Raw genomic sequence first — 17,171 nt, 5'->3', positions numbered from 1 at the left:
CAGACCTTCCTGTAGAGTGTTAACAGTTGCCTTGGCCTAGGGGCAGACTAGACCAGGAAGCAGATAACCCTGTTCTGTCTAGCATTTGCCTCTGCTTAGGCCCTGCAGTCTGGCCTTCTGATATAGAACTGAGCCCCACAGCAAAATAGCTATTTAGTCTACAATGGATGAATTTTTGAGAGGTAATTGAATTGTGGATCATGACTTGCTAATGGGCTAATCCTTTGATAAGTTCATGGTTTGAAGGCCACAGTCTCTGGGGAAGTGCTTTTGAAGAGTAATCTTCCCTATATCCTTCCCATATGTCCTTTCCCCAGAGTAGACAGCCTGTGTCTTTCTATTTTGGTTCAGGCTCAAAGTGGAGCCAGTTGACAACGAAGTGACACTATTGAAACCACGAGCCAAAATAAACCTTTAAGTTGATTTTCTTAGGCATTTTGTCACAGCAATGAAGAAACCACCACCTAAAAGGAAGAGAACTTGGAACTCATTTTGACAAAGGGGTTCTTGGTGTCACAAACCCAAGCAAGTAACAATATCACCAGCTATAAGCAGTCATTGAACAATTCCAGGCTTTACAGCCTGCTCTTGCCCAGTACTTCAGGTAACTTGTTTTCTTGGGCCTTGAAGTTTCACCTGGAAATCTTTTGTTTCACACAGTACTGGGCTTTATGGACCCAAACACTCTTCTGCATCGCAAAACAACTGTTTCCTAACTGATTGGAGAAAGCTGTCCTAAGAGCCATTTACTGAAAAAAGTTTTACACTTGTGTGCACATGTACCATAGTACATATGTGGATTCGAAGGATCAAATTAGGTTGTCTGCAGGTACCTTTACCTGTCTAACCATCTTGTTGGGCCCTAAGATCATCTTGTCAAAGGACATATGGATGGCCAGGCTGAAGACTGCCTACTTACATGTATTCTGGTTACCCCTGCAAGGGAGAAACTTGTCACAGATCTTGGTCCTTTAATGAAGGGAGCTATTCCACTCTCCTATACTGCCTGTAGGTTACCTCTTCAACTATGTCTCAAGCAAGAGAAAGCAGTAGAGATTAACAGGCAGCAAAGGTAGAGCTCAGCCCACGTAACAGAGCAGAGTGGCAGCAATGGAGCACAAGCACCTGGTTTGTCTTGCATAGGGCTGTGACATCGGTTCCCTGACTCTTAGTACTCAGAGTTGGGGAATACAAGGATGGATGATAGAAGAACTGATGGGGATTTCCATTTAGAGACAAGGCAAGCTAGGTGAACGGCTAGCAACAATGTAACAACAGCAGGTTTGGCTTCCCAAACCATCTGAGCTTTTCCTTAGGACTGAAAGTCTGTTCACCCAGCTATCTCCTGGAGCCCTCTTTAGCAAGTTTCCTGAAATGGTGATACTAAGAGCCCTGATTTCTCCTGTTCTGTTGGCCCTGTGAGAGTGAGAGAAGGACCTATTGTCACTTCAGTGACTACAGTGGTGGTGGTAGTGGCTGCCATTGCAGCTGCTCGAGCCCTTCTGTGGGACCGCTGGTGCTGTGATAGCGACCGGCCATGGCTAAAGAATTTGCCACACTCTGTGCATTCCGCTGTCCGCTCACCTAGGTGTGTCTTTCTATGCAGTGCAAGCTTGGAGGCAACACTAAAGGACTTGCCGCACTCTGGGCACTTGTGTGGTTTATGGCCTGCATGGTTGCGCAAATGTACATTGAGGTTGGAAATGCAGGTGAATCGCTTGCCACACAACTCACAGTGGTAGGGCTTTTCCCCTGTGTGTGTGCGCAGATGTTTGGTGAGGTCAGAGCGGTCTGTGAAGCCCCGGCCACACTCCGGGCATGGGAAGGGCCTCTCCCCTGTGTGGCTACGCTGGTGCACTACTAGATCATACCGCTGCCCAAAGCCCTTGCCACAAGTGACACACACGTGTGGCCTTTCACCCTGATGGCTGCGCTGGTGACGCAGCAGTGTGGAGCTCTCGCTGAAACAGCGTCCACAGTCGCTACATGCATATGGCTTCTCCCCAGTGTGTGTTCGCTGGTGCCGCACAAGTGTGGCACTCTCCAAGAAGCCCTTGCCACACTCAGGGCACTTGAAAGGCTTTTCCCCAGAGTGCCTCTGGAGGTGTCGCGTGAGTGTGGAACTCTTGCTGAAGCTCTTACCACATATGCCACATAGATGGGCCTCAGTGCCAGGGTCACTGAGGCTGGGGACCACATGGATGCGGGAATGGTTCCGCAGCCCAGCACTGCTATGGAAGGCCCGTGGGCACTGTGTACAGTGGTAGAGCGTGCTGGGGGAAGGGGCGGTGACAGTGATGATCTCAGGGGGGTGTGCTCGTGCCAGGTGGAAAGGAAGAGCACTCTGCCGAAAAGAGCGGGCACACAGAGGGCAGCGGTGGGGCTTCTCAGGTGGGTGCTGGTGAGCACGATGCAGCAGCAGCGCAGGGACATGAGGGAAGCGACGGCCACAGAGGCGGCAAGGACAAGAGCGGCTGCGCCTTCGGTGCGTTCCCAGGTGTAGATCCAGCAGGCCGCTGTGACTGAAACTCTGGCCACACTCGCTGCAGATATAGAGGGTCTGGCCAGCATGGGTCCACCTGTGTGCGCGTAGGTCTGCTGCTCGAGCACAGCGTTCACCACACTCTAGACAGCGGAAACGCTTGTCGCCACCATGGGCCCGTTCGTGCCTCAGCAGCACTGCACTATACTGAAAGCTCTTGCCACACACACTGCAGGAATAAGGTCTTTCCTGGGTCGTAGCCAGACCAGGTGCTGTGAACATGATGTCTGCCTTTCCCAGTCAATAATTTGTAGTTTTAAAGCCTGGAAAGCAGCAAAGGGGAAAGGCTGTGGCCTTGAAAACTGCTCTTCAGATTCCTGGGTTTCTTCTTTCAAGAGCACATGTCTGGCTGTTCAAAAAGCAGGCTACAGCTGGGCTCATTCATTATTGTGATCCCTGTAGGGAGGTCACCCCGAGTTCAGCACTGGCTGCAACAACTCTGGCTGGGGACACAGAAAAGGTACCTTGAACTCTCTAGGTCTGTAACACATTAGCTAGTCTAGCTCTCAAGAGATGAAACCCACATGGCTCCCAGAAATTCAGAGGGGTGTATCAAGAGGGACAGATCACACCTGTCCACGAAACAGACAGGTATGGATTCTAAGGTGCCTGTGTGTTTCTTTGTTAGAACTAGGAACCCTCAAAATTGCTGGAGAGGCCAAGAGAGAAGTGCCTTTCTTTTTTTTTTTTTTTTGGTGTGATATAGGTCCCTGGGGAATTCTTAGCTTACCATCCCTCCTTGGCCATCTCCTAATGTATCAGAGGTAGGAATCCCTTGTCTACCAGAAAATAGGCCTGACACACATGCTGACCCAATGGGGGACACAGCTACACTGATCTAAGGGACCATACCTGGTACTGGGTATCCTGGGCTTGTGATAAATCCCAGGCCCTGAGGGAGTTGTCACTAATAAAGTTAACTAGGTAAGACATCAGTCAGTCTTTGTTTTCTAGTAAAGTATGCTCTCAGATCAGCATGAAAAAAGCAAACAAAGTGGCAGTAGTCATTTTCTTGTGGGAAATGAAAATATACCATGCCCAGCAGGTGCATGGTTTGACTGAAGAACCATTTGTCTACCTTCTGTATGTACCTGGAAGCAAGTGGATGAAACTTGTGGCTAACAGTAAACTTGAGGTGTGAGCCTAAGATCGCTTTCTCCATGCAGGGTGGAAGAACAACAGGGATACCCACCTCTGGGACCTTTTTTTTCTGGAAGGACAGACTTTCTTCCTTTTTTTTTTTTTTTTAATTTTGAGGCAGGGTCTATTTATGTAGTCCTGGCTGTCCTGGAACTCAATCTGTAGATCAGGCTGGCCTTAAACTCAAGAGATGTACCTGCCTCTGCCTCTAGAGTGCTGGGATTACAGGCATGCACTACCATGTCCAGAGACCCACCTGTCTCTGAGTGCTAGGATTAAAGAGCGAATCACCACGCCCAGCGAGAGGAAGGTATTTCTGAAATGGTTATTTTTACATACTAAAGCCAAGGGAGAATAAAGCCACAAGCGGCCATTAGCCACTCATCTCACCTGTGACACTACTCTATTTTTACGTGTGTTTAACCCAGCCCCACTCTGGACAATTTTACAGACACCCCAGATACCTTACTTAAAGTTGATTTTCAAACTCTGCAAAGCAGGGGCACCTTTGCAGCCAAAGAGCTGACTTTACAGTAGTTAGCTCTGAATCCTTGGGGAACTTTCTATTTTTAATTTAATTTTAATATTTATCTTATTTTTATGTGTTTCTCTGTAAGGATATATGCACAAGAGTGCAGGTACCCACAGAGACTAGAAGAGGGCATCAGATCCTCTGGAACTGGGGTTACAGGCAGTTCCGAGCCACCTGAAGTGGGTGCTGGGAACTGAACTTGGATCCTATGGAAGAACAGTATGTATTGTTACCTGCTGAGCCACCTCTCCAGTCCCTTAATTTTAGTTTTGAGTCAGGGTCTCATTATGTTGCCTTGGCTGGCCTTGAACTCACAGAGAACTGCCTACCTCTACCTTCAAACTTGCTGATTGTTTAAGGAATATTTGCCTTCATGAAACTACAACCCAGTGGCTGATTTCAAATGTATAAGAGCAACACTCTGACTCACCTGAGGTCTTGGGAGGCTGGCATCTCTCAGCCCATGCTTCTGGGTGCTCACCCTCTCCTAGGCCAGTGCTTCCTAAGGAACTTGCCCAAGGAAAGTAACCCAAACACACAACAAGTATGTACATATAAAAGGCAAATAAAAAAAGAGTCCATCTCTTCCTATAACAGACATGAGTGTAGGGTGCAAGCTTGCTGCTTGGCTTTTTCACATCTCTTCCTTAGCTCACCCTATTATATGAGCAAATAGGTCCATGCCTGGGGTAGAAACCTGGAAAGAAAAATTATAATGCTTAGAACACTTAGAAATTATCCTAAATATCATCACTTTGAGAGTGAGTCTTGAAGTGTTATATAACCACTATGTTTTAGTTTGGGATGAGCAACAGGTCCTGACTGTTGAATACTTTTTAGCTTTCAAGCATACTTTATTACAACTGCAAGTCAGTATCAAAATTAATCACAATTTAGTACATTTATTAACAGTCAACTGGGCAAATCCAGTTAGCTTCTCTCTAGGTGTTTGTTTTGCCATACCAATATTTCTTGGGTAGGATGAGAAGCTCAAGTCAGGAGTCATAGAGGATATCCATCTTGAAGCCAGAGTTAAGTAAAACTCGTTTACCTAGTAGGAATGAAACTGATCTTAATGGTCTAGAGCTGTGCTTACTAAAAGCTGCGTGTAGCAACTAAGCATTTGGAAGTGTTGTGATGCTCAAATGCATTTACTTAAAAGTTTCAGCATGAAAATGATAAGCAAATTATTTCATCAACAATGTTTAGGGGTAGGGATAACCTAGATTGTTTTCTAGTATGCATAAGGCCCTGGGTGCAATCACTCACACACACACACACACACACACACACACACACACACACACACACACACACAAATTATAAATATGGTTAACATTTTATTTCTACTGGAGCAATCACACATTTCAAGTTCTGAAACAACTTAGAGGAACTTTAGTCTACCTCAGAGTCCCCAAGAGGGCTGTTGTTGGAACAAAGCAGTTAAATCCATCTGACCATTAGAACTTCACTAAGCTTGGAGGGTTTCCCCCCCAGTTTCCCAAGGCTCAGTTTCCTGACCATCCCTTCCAAAGGAAATGAGTCACTCTTCTAGAAAACAGGTCCCTGTAATGCCCATCTAGGAGACCTTGTTGGAATTTGGGCTGTGACTGCAATACCTCCTCTCACTGCTAATCTCAGTAAAACCATCACTACTGTCATGAGCATCAATACATGACTACATATTTGGGTGTACCCTTTCATCCAACAGTACTCTGAGGTGGTGGCTATCCTTTACCTTCCCCATCCCCCATGTAACCTGAGAGTCCCTTAAGAACTTGTCTGGTTGTATTGAAAGCATGCAGGTGTGTCTGGTGACAAGAATGGTGGCTGGACTCGTATGTTCCTCTGGTTCTGAAGATTCAGCTTGTGTATGCTACATTAATCTTAGGTCCCTTGCCCAGGAAATGGAACTTAAGTGAGGGGACAGGAACTTGAGGTAGGAATATGGAGTGTGGCTCTCCAGGGAAAGTGAATTCTTCCTAACTCTAGGAAGCTAAGAGATGCTGCTGTTCCTGAGGTTCTGTGATCCCTGAAATCAGGTAGAGTTCAATTACCCATTCCTTTCTGGATGGTATGTGAGTAGAAAGACTTATGACCAGTGTGACATATTGAAGAAGGTGACAGGAGTAGGAGAGATAACTGCCTCCACCTCAAGAACCAAGTCTGATCATGATCCAAATACAAATCGAAAGTTCTCATTTTGAAAAGATTGTGAAATCTGTGAAGGCTAGAAATTAGAGTGTAGGTACAAGAAAATACAGATAGCAAGAGCGTATCCTCTATCCCTCTGGGAAAGACTGAAGTACAGAATGGCTAGAAGTCTTGGAGTAGAAAGAACATGGGAGAATAGACTACAATCTTTCTGGGCCTTCTAATGAGTTGGACATAACATACTCTACACTGTAGGGAATGATGTGTAACTATGTGCCAATTAACAATGGAATGAATCCTGAAAATGTGGACTTGTCATTGTGACTATCACAGAAATTACTTAAACTCAGTTATGACATTGCCAGGTGATTGAATTTTAAGGGATCACCAATAAATAAACAGACTAAAATGCTGCTTTGTGGCGAGTGGCTGTGTTAGCTCTTTCAAATCTGTTCTCTATGGATCCATCCAACCATATACATACACACTTTACCCTGGATACCTGAGTTGGGGTAAAAACCTGCGGAAAGCCACACATATGCTGAAGACTCTGCAGAGTGATTAGAACTTGCTTGGCTATGGAGACTTGGACTGCTGCAGATAGAGAGCCTAAATCATCCTGTGTCATCTCTAGTCCTTGTAATAGCCATTTACCACCCACCTCCGCATCTGACCTAAGATCCTTAAGAATATATTCATTTAGGAGACTATTATCTTCTACTCAGCAGCTATGTTGCTCACTAGATAGCATCTAACACCTATAGTATGGGCTGGTAAGATGGCTCTGTGATTTTAAGAGAGCTTGCTGTTCTTGCAAAGGACCAAACTTTGGCTGATTCTCAGCATCAATGTAGGGTGGCTCACAAGTGCCTGTGACTGAAGCTCCAGGGGACCTGTTGCTTTCTTCTGACCTCCATGGTCGAGTGCACTCATACATATGCCCAAACACATACACATAAATCTTAAACCCAAACCAGGCCTCCCACTTCTTTTGTTGGCACGGTTTTCTCATCTGCTACCTGTACTTCTTTGAGGACGAGGTATCATGTAGCTTCAAGTTGTCGTCAATCTTGCTACCTGAATTATGGTGGCTAATAACATGATACAGGAATTTGTTCCTTAAGATTTTGTTTATAAAAACAAAACACAACAGCCCAAAAGCTCTCCCAAAGATCACCTTCCTGTCTACCCAGTCTCATCTCACAGCACCCCGGCACAGTAGTGCAAGCATCCGAGGCAGAGGCGGGAAGTCTGGTAGGGGTGATACATTTATTTTGGATATCTTTATTTTTAATCACCTTAGCAGTCATTTATCTCTCATCTCTGTATCTAACAGTCTTTTGTACCATCAGGTAAAGCTTCTGGAAGACATTAACTTAAACCACTAACCTCCACTAACCTGAAAGCTAAGACTATAATTACATAGCATCTAAAACTTATAGCAATTTTCCCCCAATTCTGCTGTAGCCTGCATACATCTCACATTACCTTTGGGGAGCTTCGTTTTATGTTGACAAACCTGCTTAGAGGATCCAGAAAGGCAAGCATCCAATTCCTAGTTCTTCCATGACTAATTGTGTGACCTTGAGGACTTAAGTTGCCTGTACCTGCAGCCTGGGATAACTCAATACAGGAAACCATAACAGTTTCTATGAAGAGAGAAAGGTCAAAGCAGTCATAAACCTGAGAACTGAAGTTGTGCGGTACTTGCGATTTACTCTGCAGGACCGCTCTTACTTAGGCAGAGCCTGACTGAGGCAGGGGCATAACTTACTGGCCGACTTCTAGCACACTACAGCCTGCCAGGTCTTTCTGGCTTTTTCGCTCCGCCCCAAGAATCCTTTCCCACCGCGATGGCACACACAGACCCGGGCCTGTCTTAACCACAGGCGGGCGCCGGCGCCCGAGTGACGCGAGCCTGCAGGACGCTTCCCCGGGTCTCCTGAAGCTGCCACTACCGGCCGCAGGCTGTCATCGCCCCTGGCCCGCTCCGTCAAGCGGGCAACTTCCCGGGTGCGAGGCTGGACAGCACCGCCGGCCTGGAGCAACCTGCGCAGGCGCATTGGCCCGCCGCCCTCCCGTCCAGGTCCCTCGACCCAGGATTGAGGGAGACGGCAGCCGCCGAGGGCCGCGGCCCCGCCCGCCCGCCCTGCCTTGAGGCCCTCAAGCCCCCTCACCAGTCGTCAGAGGGCCGTTCCGAGCCGCGTTCACCTCAAAGCGTTGCGGACAGCGCTAGCCTCAGCGCGCGGAGGAAGGGGCGGGCGCAGTGCAGGGCGGAGCCAGGAGCCAGCACGCTGATTGGCCCACCCTGTCCGCAGGGTTACAGGGGCATCTAGCCCGCGCAAGCGCACTATTGACTTGCCCTGGCGGAGGGCGGAGTTGACATGATGTGCCCACAGTGTCACAGGCCAGGTTTAGCTAACCTGTTTCTCCTTTCGGGTGTCTACGCATGGGCCCTTCTGCTACTGAGAGCAAAGGGCTGTGAGCCCAGTGCCACCTTGAGCCGAGTCAGTGCCGTATAGATCATTCGAGGGAGACCAGTAGCACCCATTCGTCGCCATGTTAGTGCCTTTCTATACTGTGAGGCCAGACTAGATGCTCACGGTCTTGATTAATCTTCCCTATAGATTAGTGACCTGTCCAGCTTTGCCAGGGACGGCGGTAGTCCTGTTCTGCTGACCAGATGCCTTCTGGTGTGAATGGAGACGGCTCCCAACCTTTCAGAGCAAGGGTTTCTAGCCAGCGCTTGCAGCTTAGAACGCCCAACTCAAAACCGTAAACCTGCTGGGTGGGGATGTAGCTCAATTGACAGATTGCTGGACGAGCCGAGACCGAGTTTATTTACAAGTACCACACGAAACAGATCGGTGGAACGCAGACTAGCTGGACGAAGCGGGAGCAGGAATTCAAAGTTATCTCGTACCTCCGCAATTCCTAGCCAGTATAGACCCTGAGACCCTGTGTTGGTTAGTTTTGTCAATTTGAAAGGATATCAAAACACCTGAGAATACAGTCTCAACGAGAATTATATGGATTGAGTTGACCCATGGTTAACGTTTTCATGATTGGGTTAAGTGAGGTGGAAGGCCCTCTCCCAATGTGGGAGGTACCATGTCATGGATTAGGTTCTGCCCTGTTCCTAGTGTTGGGAGGCGATAGAGAGCAAGCGTCAAGCATCCATTTGTCTTAGTTCCTGCTGCTGAGACTCCTCCATAGTAATGGACTATCACCTAGAGTTGAAGCTAAAATAGTCTTGCTTCATTTAGTTGTTCTGTCAGGGTGTTTTACTAAAGCAACAGACATGAAACTACCTGTCAATACCATTATTGAAATAAAAGAGTAACATAAAAAAAAGCTTGTGCATGACTTAATTTTGTAAGATATATAAATATATTTAATCATTTGACTTTATAATACATACTGGGAACTGATAGTAAGCGTTCAAGTTGCCTTTTAAAAATTTACATCACAGTATCAGCCCCCTCCTCCCAATACCCTCTTCAGGAAGATCCTCCTCCCATCCCCCTCCCCTTCTGAGTGACTTATTTTGTAACAACTTCACAGTTGTTTACTTTTTAGATGACAACAGACTGAAATGTCACACAAATATATTAGTATATACACATAGGTTCAGCTTTATGGTGGTTTCCAGGGTGTTATCTTCTAGGTGCAGACAGTGAAACTGGCACGGCCAGATGTTACAGATGGTTCTGGTGATGAGTAAAAGACAGCGATTACTGAGCTGCTAACCTGTCATTTGCAGAGCAGGTAGGCTTTGTTTTGAGAGAGAGGGTCTCACTATGTAGCCCTGGCTGGCCTGGAATTTGCTATGTTCACTAGGGTGGCTTCAAACTCAGAGATCCACTTGCCTCTGCCTCCCTGTGTCAGGACTAAAGGTGTGACCATCATGCTCTGCAATTAAGACATCATGCTCTGATGACTGAAGGCATTTCCACATCTCAGTCCAAATCCACACATTGCCTGCTGGGTTTTAGGCCCTCCATGTTGCACACGCAGATGAGATATGGAAGGATCCAAACCTTGCTTTCTATTTTCCTGTCAATTTTCATAATAAAAGTAAATATAGCTCCTTGTCTACTATTTTTATCCTATCATGGCTTCTAGCCTCAAAAGAAAACCTAGTCTCAGCCAGGCAGTGGTGGCGCACACCTTTAATACCAGCACTTGGGAGGCAGAGGCAGGCGGAGTTCTGAGTTCGAGGCCAGCCTCGTCTACAAAGTGAGTTCCAGGACAGCCAGGGCTATACAGAGAAACCCTGTCTCAGGAAAAAAACAAAACAAACAAAACATAGCTTCAGGACTGTAAAGATATCTTAGTGGGGAGAGGCTCTTGTGTACAGACCTCACGGCCTGAGTTTGATTCCCAGATCTCACAAGGTACCAGCAGAAAATCCTCTAAGGGTTGTTCTCCGATCTTCACATGTGCACGTGCGCTAGAGCACACACATACACATACACACAACAAAATAAATAAAAATTAAACAGAACTCCAGAGACCAATTACATATTTAGTTATTTAGTGAAAAGCAGACAGCTGACTACATTTTTGTTAAGGCACTCTGCTTAATTTGCAGGGAATTCATGTAAGATTTCTAAGACTTATGACTTGAAAGGCATTAAACACATCGACAAATTTGGTGCTCAAGGATTGTGTTGTAAGGAAAAACAGAAATGGAAAACTCTGTTTTGTACACCTTCCTTGTCTCTTTCAGTTACTACATCACCTGCCAATTCTCAAATGGAACGAACGCACAGAGCTAAACTCTGACATTCAAGTAAAAAAAAATTTGATGGTGTCCGACTCATAGGTCCTGTCTTCCTAGAGATACTTATTTTTCAACTTATGATCACACCTCAATCATGCCAGCAGCTACATTTGAGCAACTATTTTCAAGAATGAAGCATTAAAGTTAAGAGTAAAATCAGAACCCAGATCTTGTGAGCACCTGAGAACTGAAATTACCCATTGAACCAGATATTTATGCATTGGGCCTATCCCACTTAACTTTGTTGCCTTCTTTAATTTTTAAATAATAAAAATAATGCTGCTTTAATTATTAGTGACTATAAACCTGGGACCTGCCCAGTGATTTTAAAAGATATTCTGAACATGGTACTGCCTAATTAAAATTATCCAAAACCTTTTTTGCTTATATATGGAAGCAGATATCATCAAAATGATACATGAACACCCATCTCTCTCTCTCTCTTTTTCTTTTTTTTTGTTTTTCGAGACAGGGTTTCTCTTTATAGCCCTAGCTGTCCTGGAACTCACTCTGTAGACCAGGATGGCCTCGAACTCAGAACTCCACCTGCCTCTGCCTCCCAAGTGCTGGGATTAAAGGCATGCACCACCATGCCCGACACCCATCTCTTTTGCTAGAGTTTTGCATTTACTGGGTAGCCATTCTCTCTGGACCAGGGTAGATTCAGCATGCTCAGGGTAGAGCACGCTGAGTGGAACCGGGCAAGAGTTGTAGGAAGCGGAGTGGGCAGAGCTTTTGAGAGAGTTAGCAATGATGGAATCTCTCTCAATAGGATGAGAAGTGAATGCAGACCCTTATAAATGGTGGGCAAAGACTACAGAGCTACAAGCTCAACTGTCTACAAGCTCTGACTGGTGTCATGGTGTCTGCACATGGCTAGGTAATAGAATAGAAACAGAACATCACATGACCCATCGGGTACCCAGGAGTGGGAGCATCCCTCGGTGGGAATGGCAGAGTCAGAGGCATCATGGGAGTCCTGTGAATGTAGGCTTGCTGTTACTATTGTGAAAGGGCAGAGTCCAGTTCTATTCATCATGTTACTGTATCACTATGTTTTCCATTGTATGTTTCAATTTTGGTTCCACATACAAAGTATGTCCTCTACCTCCTGCCTCCAGCTCTTTTCCAAGTAACTTCATAGTAGCCAACTGACAGTTTTCCAATAGTGGAAAGAACCAAGTACAGCAAAGTGAAACGTAATTTACAACTGGAACAGAAAGACGGGGTTAACTAAGTCCTGAGTTACAGACCTCAGTTTTTTACGGAATGAAGGTTTTAATTAAGCTCAAGTTATTAATGGAAAGGCACATCAAAATAGATTTTAGGAAATTAAAGATAATAAGCAAGTAACAGCATTACAAATAACATCTGCAATACATGTGATTCTAATGGCTCTACAATTATCTTTTAAGTTATAAATTATGTTAGTTATCTTCTTTAGAAGGATTTTTAACTATGTCTATGTGCATGAGTTTGTGTTTGTGCACCGAGTCCCCTAAATTTAGCTGTGCTTATAGGAAATTGTGAGCTTCTTCACATGGACTGCTAGGAACTCAATTCATGTCCTCTGGAAGCACAGCATGCTACTCTTAATTGCTGAGCCATCTCTCCAGACCTTAGATAGTAATCTTTATAAAAAAGAAATGGTTTGGGCTCCTGCTGCTTTCAGGATGTGGCCACCTTTTTTTAAAAAAAATTATTTTTCGAGACAGGATTTCTCTGTATAGCCCTGGCTGTCCTGGAACTCACTCTGTAGACCAGGCTGGGCTTGAACTCAGAAATCCACCTGCCTCTGCCTCCCAAGTGCTGGGATCAAAGGCGTGCGCCACCACAGCCTGGCTGGGTGTGGCCAACTTAAAGGTGCTAAACACTTATCCCAATAGAAAGACTGATATTTCATTTTAGTCTTTTGTAGGTAAACTAACCTACAAAAGAGGTATCAGTAAATTAAACATAGGCAAGCTACATGAATTTGGTATAGTACAAAGATATAACATACTGGTAAGGTATTTAAAGATCAACAGTTTTGAAAACAAATTTTACTATTTCAAGATGTCTTAGTCTTTAAGGATGAAATTAATAAGATAGTAATATCAGGAAAAAAGAAAGTCCCAAACTAAGGTAAATGCCAGTGCTTACAAAGGGTAAGCAGGAGGGTCACAGCAGTTCTAGGCCTGCAGTACAGCGAAACCATCTAAAAACGGCCCAGCCTCCTCCTGCTCTTCCTCCAGAGTCCTTTTTTCTGCCTCTGGCCTGACACAGCATTGCTCTGTCTTTAATGCTTTTACAAGTTAATTAAAAAAAAAAAAAGTATGCATATATGTATGTGTTCCATATGCAGGCAGTGCCTGAGGCGACCAGAAAAGGGAGATGGATCCCTTAGAACTGGAGATACAGATGGCTGTGTGCTGGAAATTGAAGTTGAGTCCTCTCAAATAACAAATCAGGTTGTTGTAGGCTTGTATAGCAACTCCTCTATCCACTGAGCCTCTTACCTCTCTCACCCAGACCTTTGATTTCATCTTTTATTTTCCTTACAACATACCCTGAACTATCTTCATTAAAAACTAGGCTTTTTTGTTTTTTTTGTTTTTGGTTGTTTTGTTTTAGTGGTTTTGCTCAGCCCTTTAATCCCAGCACGAGAGGGTAGAGAGAGGTGATCTTGAGTTCCAGGACAGCCAAAGCTATACATTGAGAGCCTGTCTCAAAAAAAGCAAATAAAATAATTAGTAATAAGTAAGTTTTGGGGGATTGGAGAAAAGGCTTAATAGAAAGAGTACTTGCTCTTGCAGAGTACCTAGATTTGGTACCTAGCACTCACTGGATGGTTTACAACATCCATAACTCTAGTTCTAGAAGACTCTATGTGTCCCTTTAATCTAAGAGCACCAGACACGCATGTGGTACACATACATACATACAAGCAGGCAAAACACTCATACATGAACAAATCTAAAAATAAGAATTCTAAAACTAAAACTTCCAATTTTTGCAGTCCAACAGTCTGAACTCCCCTTGCACATACAGACAAGTTCTGAACTGTGTTTGCACACTCCATTTTAAATTTTTACTTCTTTCTGTTTTGGAGACGTTACCACACAGTTGCCTAGTGTGACACTCTTCTTGCCTTGGTCTCCTTAAGTGATGGGATGACAGGTGTCTCCCACTGACCTAGTTCTTTGTTTTTAGTGAGTGTGTATGTGCATGTGTGCTGACTCACAGCCGTGAGTCCTCTCCTTCTAACTCTTGGGTTCTAGCGATCCAACTCAGGCTGTCTGAATTGGCAGTTGGTGCCTTTTAACTGTTGAATGATTTCCCCGGTCTATACCTTTTTATATTGCACTTCTGAAGGTGTGTGTGTGTGTGTACTGGGGGAAGGGGTTGGATCAAGGGCCTCAGGCATGCTAAGCAAACCTCCATGGGTGGACTAAATCCCCAGGCTTTAAGTAGTTATTCACAGGGTTAGAATGGAAGGGGAGAACTAGGAACCGAGGAACTCTTGGTTCCTAATGTTTCCATCCAAACTCCTGTCCTAGGAGATAACTAAATCCTAGCAGGGTTTCTAGCATCAGTGGTCTTGTTCCTAGGAGGACCCAGGCCCCTGTGCTCCATGGAAACAACTGTTTGAGAAAGTTCAACACTGCCAGGAGAAAGTACTATATATTTTGAGCAACTCCTGGGAATAACAGAGTCCCAACTTCCTTTTCTTAGAGCACTTCCTAAAAAGGGCCTACAAACTTGTCTCCTTCCTTTATCCCTTTAAGGTAGTGCATGCATTTCTTACTCTTTAGGAGAACCCTTCTCAGGAAGCCAAGAGCCAAACATCTTGCTATGCAGTCATTAGGAAAGACAGGGCCTTCATGCCCTACCTAGTCTTGGAGAAACATAAAAAAAAAGATTCTTTGGTCTAACTTTAGTCAGGCGTCTGAGCCATTTTCTAGGCCTATTCAAACACTATCTTCACTATCTTGTAAAACCTAGTTTTTTGTTTTTGGTTTTTCGAGACAGGGTTTCTCTGTATAGCCCTGGCTGTCCTGAAACTCACTTTGTAGACCAGGCTGGCCTTGAACTCAGAAATCCACCTGCCTCTGCCTCCTGAGTGCTGGGATTGAAGGCCTGTGTCACCAAGCCCGGCCGTAAAACCTAGTTTTAATGAAGAACTTTGTGAAGTGAGTTTACCAAGACCACTCCTCTATCAATTCTGTATGCCAGGCTCCCAATTATAGACACAAGCCTTCCAGGATTGTCTTCAGCAAGAACCCAGTTAGGTTGGCTTAGCCAGACCCCTTTACCCTATTTTTCCCTTGTATCACATTCTCATCCACTAACCCCCAACACTGATCTTTGGTTACAAATTTCCCCCTTGTTCATCTCTAGTTGGAGTCCTATTTCTCCCCCACTGTACTGGCTCGTATATCTAGCTGTACAATCCTTTATACCAGTTCTTAACCTGTAGGTTGTGACCTCTTTGCGGGAGGGTCACATATCATACCTGATACCATACTTGAATATCAGATATTTACATTATAATTCATAACAGTCACAAAATTACAGTTATGGAGTAGAAACAAAATAATTTTACAGTTGGGGGACAGCACTTTAAAGGGTCGAAGCACTAGGAAGGTTGAGAACCACCGTTTACGCAGTATGCCTTATCGTTCTTTGACAATCCACAGAATACTTTTTAGTGTAACTGCTAACTAGAAACATGCTGGACTTATAGCATAGACAGTTGAAGCCTGTTTCCCTGGCACTGTCTCCCTGGCATAACTGTAGCCATTTTGCTTCTCGCCTGCCAGTATGAGTGCCATCTCATACTGCTGCCACTGAAATTAGACTGACTGCTGACCCAGAGAATAGTCTGGCTCAGACCGAGGTCATGTTGACCATATATCCCGTTATGTTCAGAGGTCTGTTACCATGTTTTGAGGACTGTTCTTCTTGCAAATTCCCCAATTGCAGACTTCACTCAGAGCCAGGCAAGATAGAAGCCAACTTGAACTGTTATGTCTAAATTACTTACACATACACACACAACTTGGAAAAAGGCCAATAACCCTATAGCCCTCCCCGCAATTGCTTGTGAGTTCATTATGGTTTTCTGCCTATATAAACTGACCCTGAAACGAAGTCCATGATAGTAGCATTCAGTTCCGGAGTCTAAGCTATGTCTACCGACCTTGGGGTGTGCATTCAATACACTATCCCCGTCTGACTGAGATTGATATTCCTGTTTGTGGGGTGACTCCTGGACCCTAACAGGGACCAGCTCTGGAATTCCTTTCACTTCAGACTACGGAACCCTGTCCTCCTCCATTCTCATGCCTCTCGAAACACCTAAAGACTCCTTCACAGATAGGAAGGCAGCTCTTGACTAAACAGACTCTTTTCTTCACCGATTTACTAAACACGGGTTATGTTCAACAGAACCCAATGGGAAGAGAACTGGGCCCGGATATGTGTTTCATCTCCAGAAAAAAAGCCTGGGACCCCGAGGCCGTCAGACATTTGTACCAAGCAAGCATCCATCCGGCATCCCATCCATGGCTTCGGTCCGTCTTGCAAGCCACACATAGCACTGGTATCCAGACCGCCCATGAACGAAGCAGGGAGCTCACTGGGCGAAGTTCGAGCCTCCTCCTCCCACTCTAGGAAAGTGAGCTAACAGTGAGATCCTCTGCTTTCACGGGGTAGCTGGCGTCCCGTGAGGATCGGAGAGATGGCGCTCGCTGCAGGTCTCGGGAGAGGTTCACTCACCTGTCTCCACCTAGAGTCCGCCGGATTCACTGAACCGAGAAAAAAGAAAAGAAAAGGAAAAAAAAAAAAATCACTTTTGAAAAACGACTTCGTTTTTGTTAGCAATGCCCAGATAGGAGCTAGCCGAAACCGGAAGTTGCATCACCTCCGGTCGCGCCAGGCAGTGACTGTTTTTAGCCCCGCCTCTGTTCCTAAAGCATCGATGGCCGCTCCCGCGTACGACACTATTGCTGGCATTTCTCGAATTGGGAGGGACT

The 17,171-nt window shown here is 45.3% G+C and overlaps 1 protein-coding gene across 9 annotated transcripts; it reads right to left on the bottom strand.

Annotated features, from left to right (window-relative positions):
- Positions 1–14: 14 nt before the first annotated feature.
- On the bottom strand, positions 15–17,042 carry Znf672 (zinc finger protein 672). Of its 9 annotated transcripts, none has more exons than XM_021177421.3 (5): positions 8,546–8,623; positions 7,857–8,017; positions 5,178–5,265; positions 4,645–4,911; positions 15–2,985 (listed from the first exon to the last, which is right to left on the bottom strand). In XM_021177421.3, exon 5 carries the CDS (start codon positions 2,762–2,764, stop codon positions 1,358–1,360), a length of 1,407 nt encoding a protein of 468 aa, XP_021033080.1. In that variant the 5' UTR covers positions 2,765–2,985; positions 4,645–4,911; positions 5,178–5,265; positions 7,857–8,017; positions 8,546–8,623; the 3' UTR covers positions 15–1,357. The 9 variants fall into 9 exon arrangements, with proteins under 9 accessions (XP_021033080.1, XP_029339133.1, XP_021033076.1 ...); XM_029483273.2 differs by having other exon boundaries at positions 7,888–8,017; XM_021177417.3 differs by lacking the exon at positions 8,546–8,623 and adding an exon at positions 8,143–8,490.
- Positions 17,043–17,171: the final 129 nt, after the last annotated feature.

This window comes from Mus caroli, unplaced genomic scaffold (assembly GCF_978045245.1).
Source record: "Mus caroli unplaced genomic scaffold, Mus_caroli_1 scaffold_13, whole genome shotgun sequence".
In the NCBI taxonomy this organism is placed as follows: domain Eukaryota; kingdom Metazoa; phylum Chordata; class Mammalia; order Rodentia; family Muridae; genus Mus; species Mus caroli.
Note: the sequence above shows the minus strand (reverse complement) of the source record. Positions and strands in the feature narration are given on the sequence as shown.

Bases quoted from the DNA above. Each gene is read 5' to 3' on its own strand.
- Znf672 (XM_029483275.2), bottom strand. From the start codon at position 2,764: ATGTTCACAGCACCTGGTCTGGCTACGACCCAGGAAAGACCTTATTCC.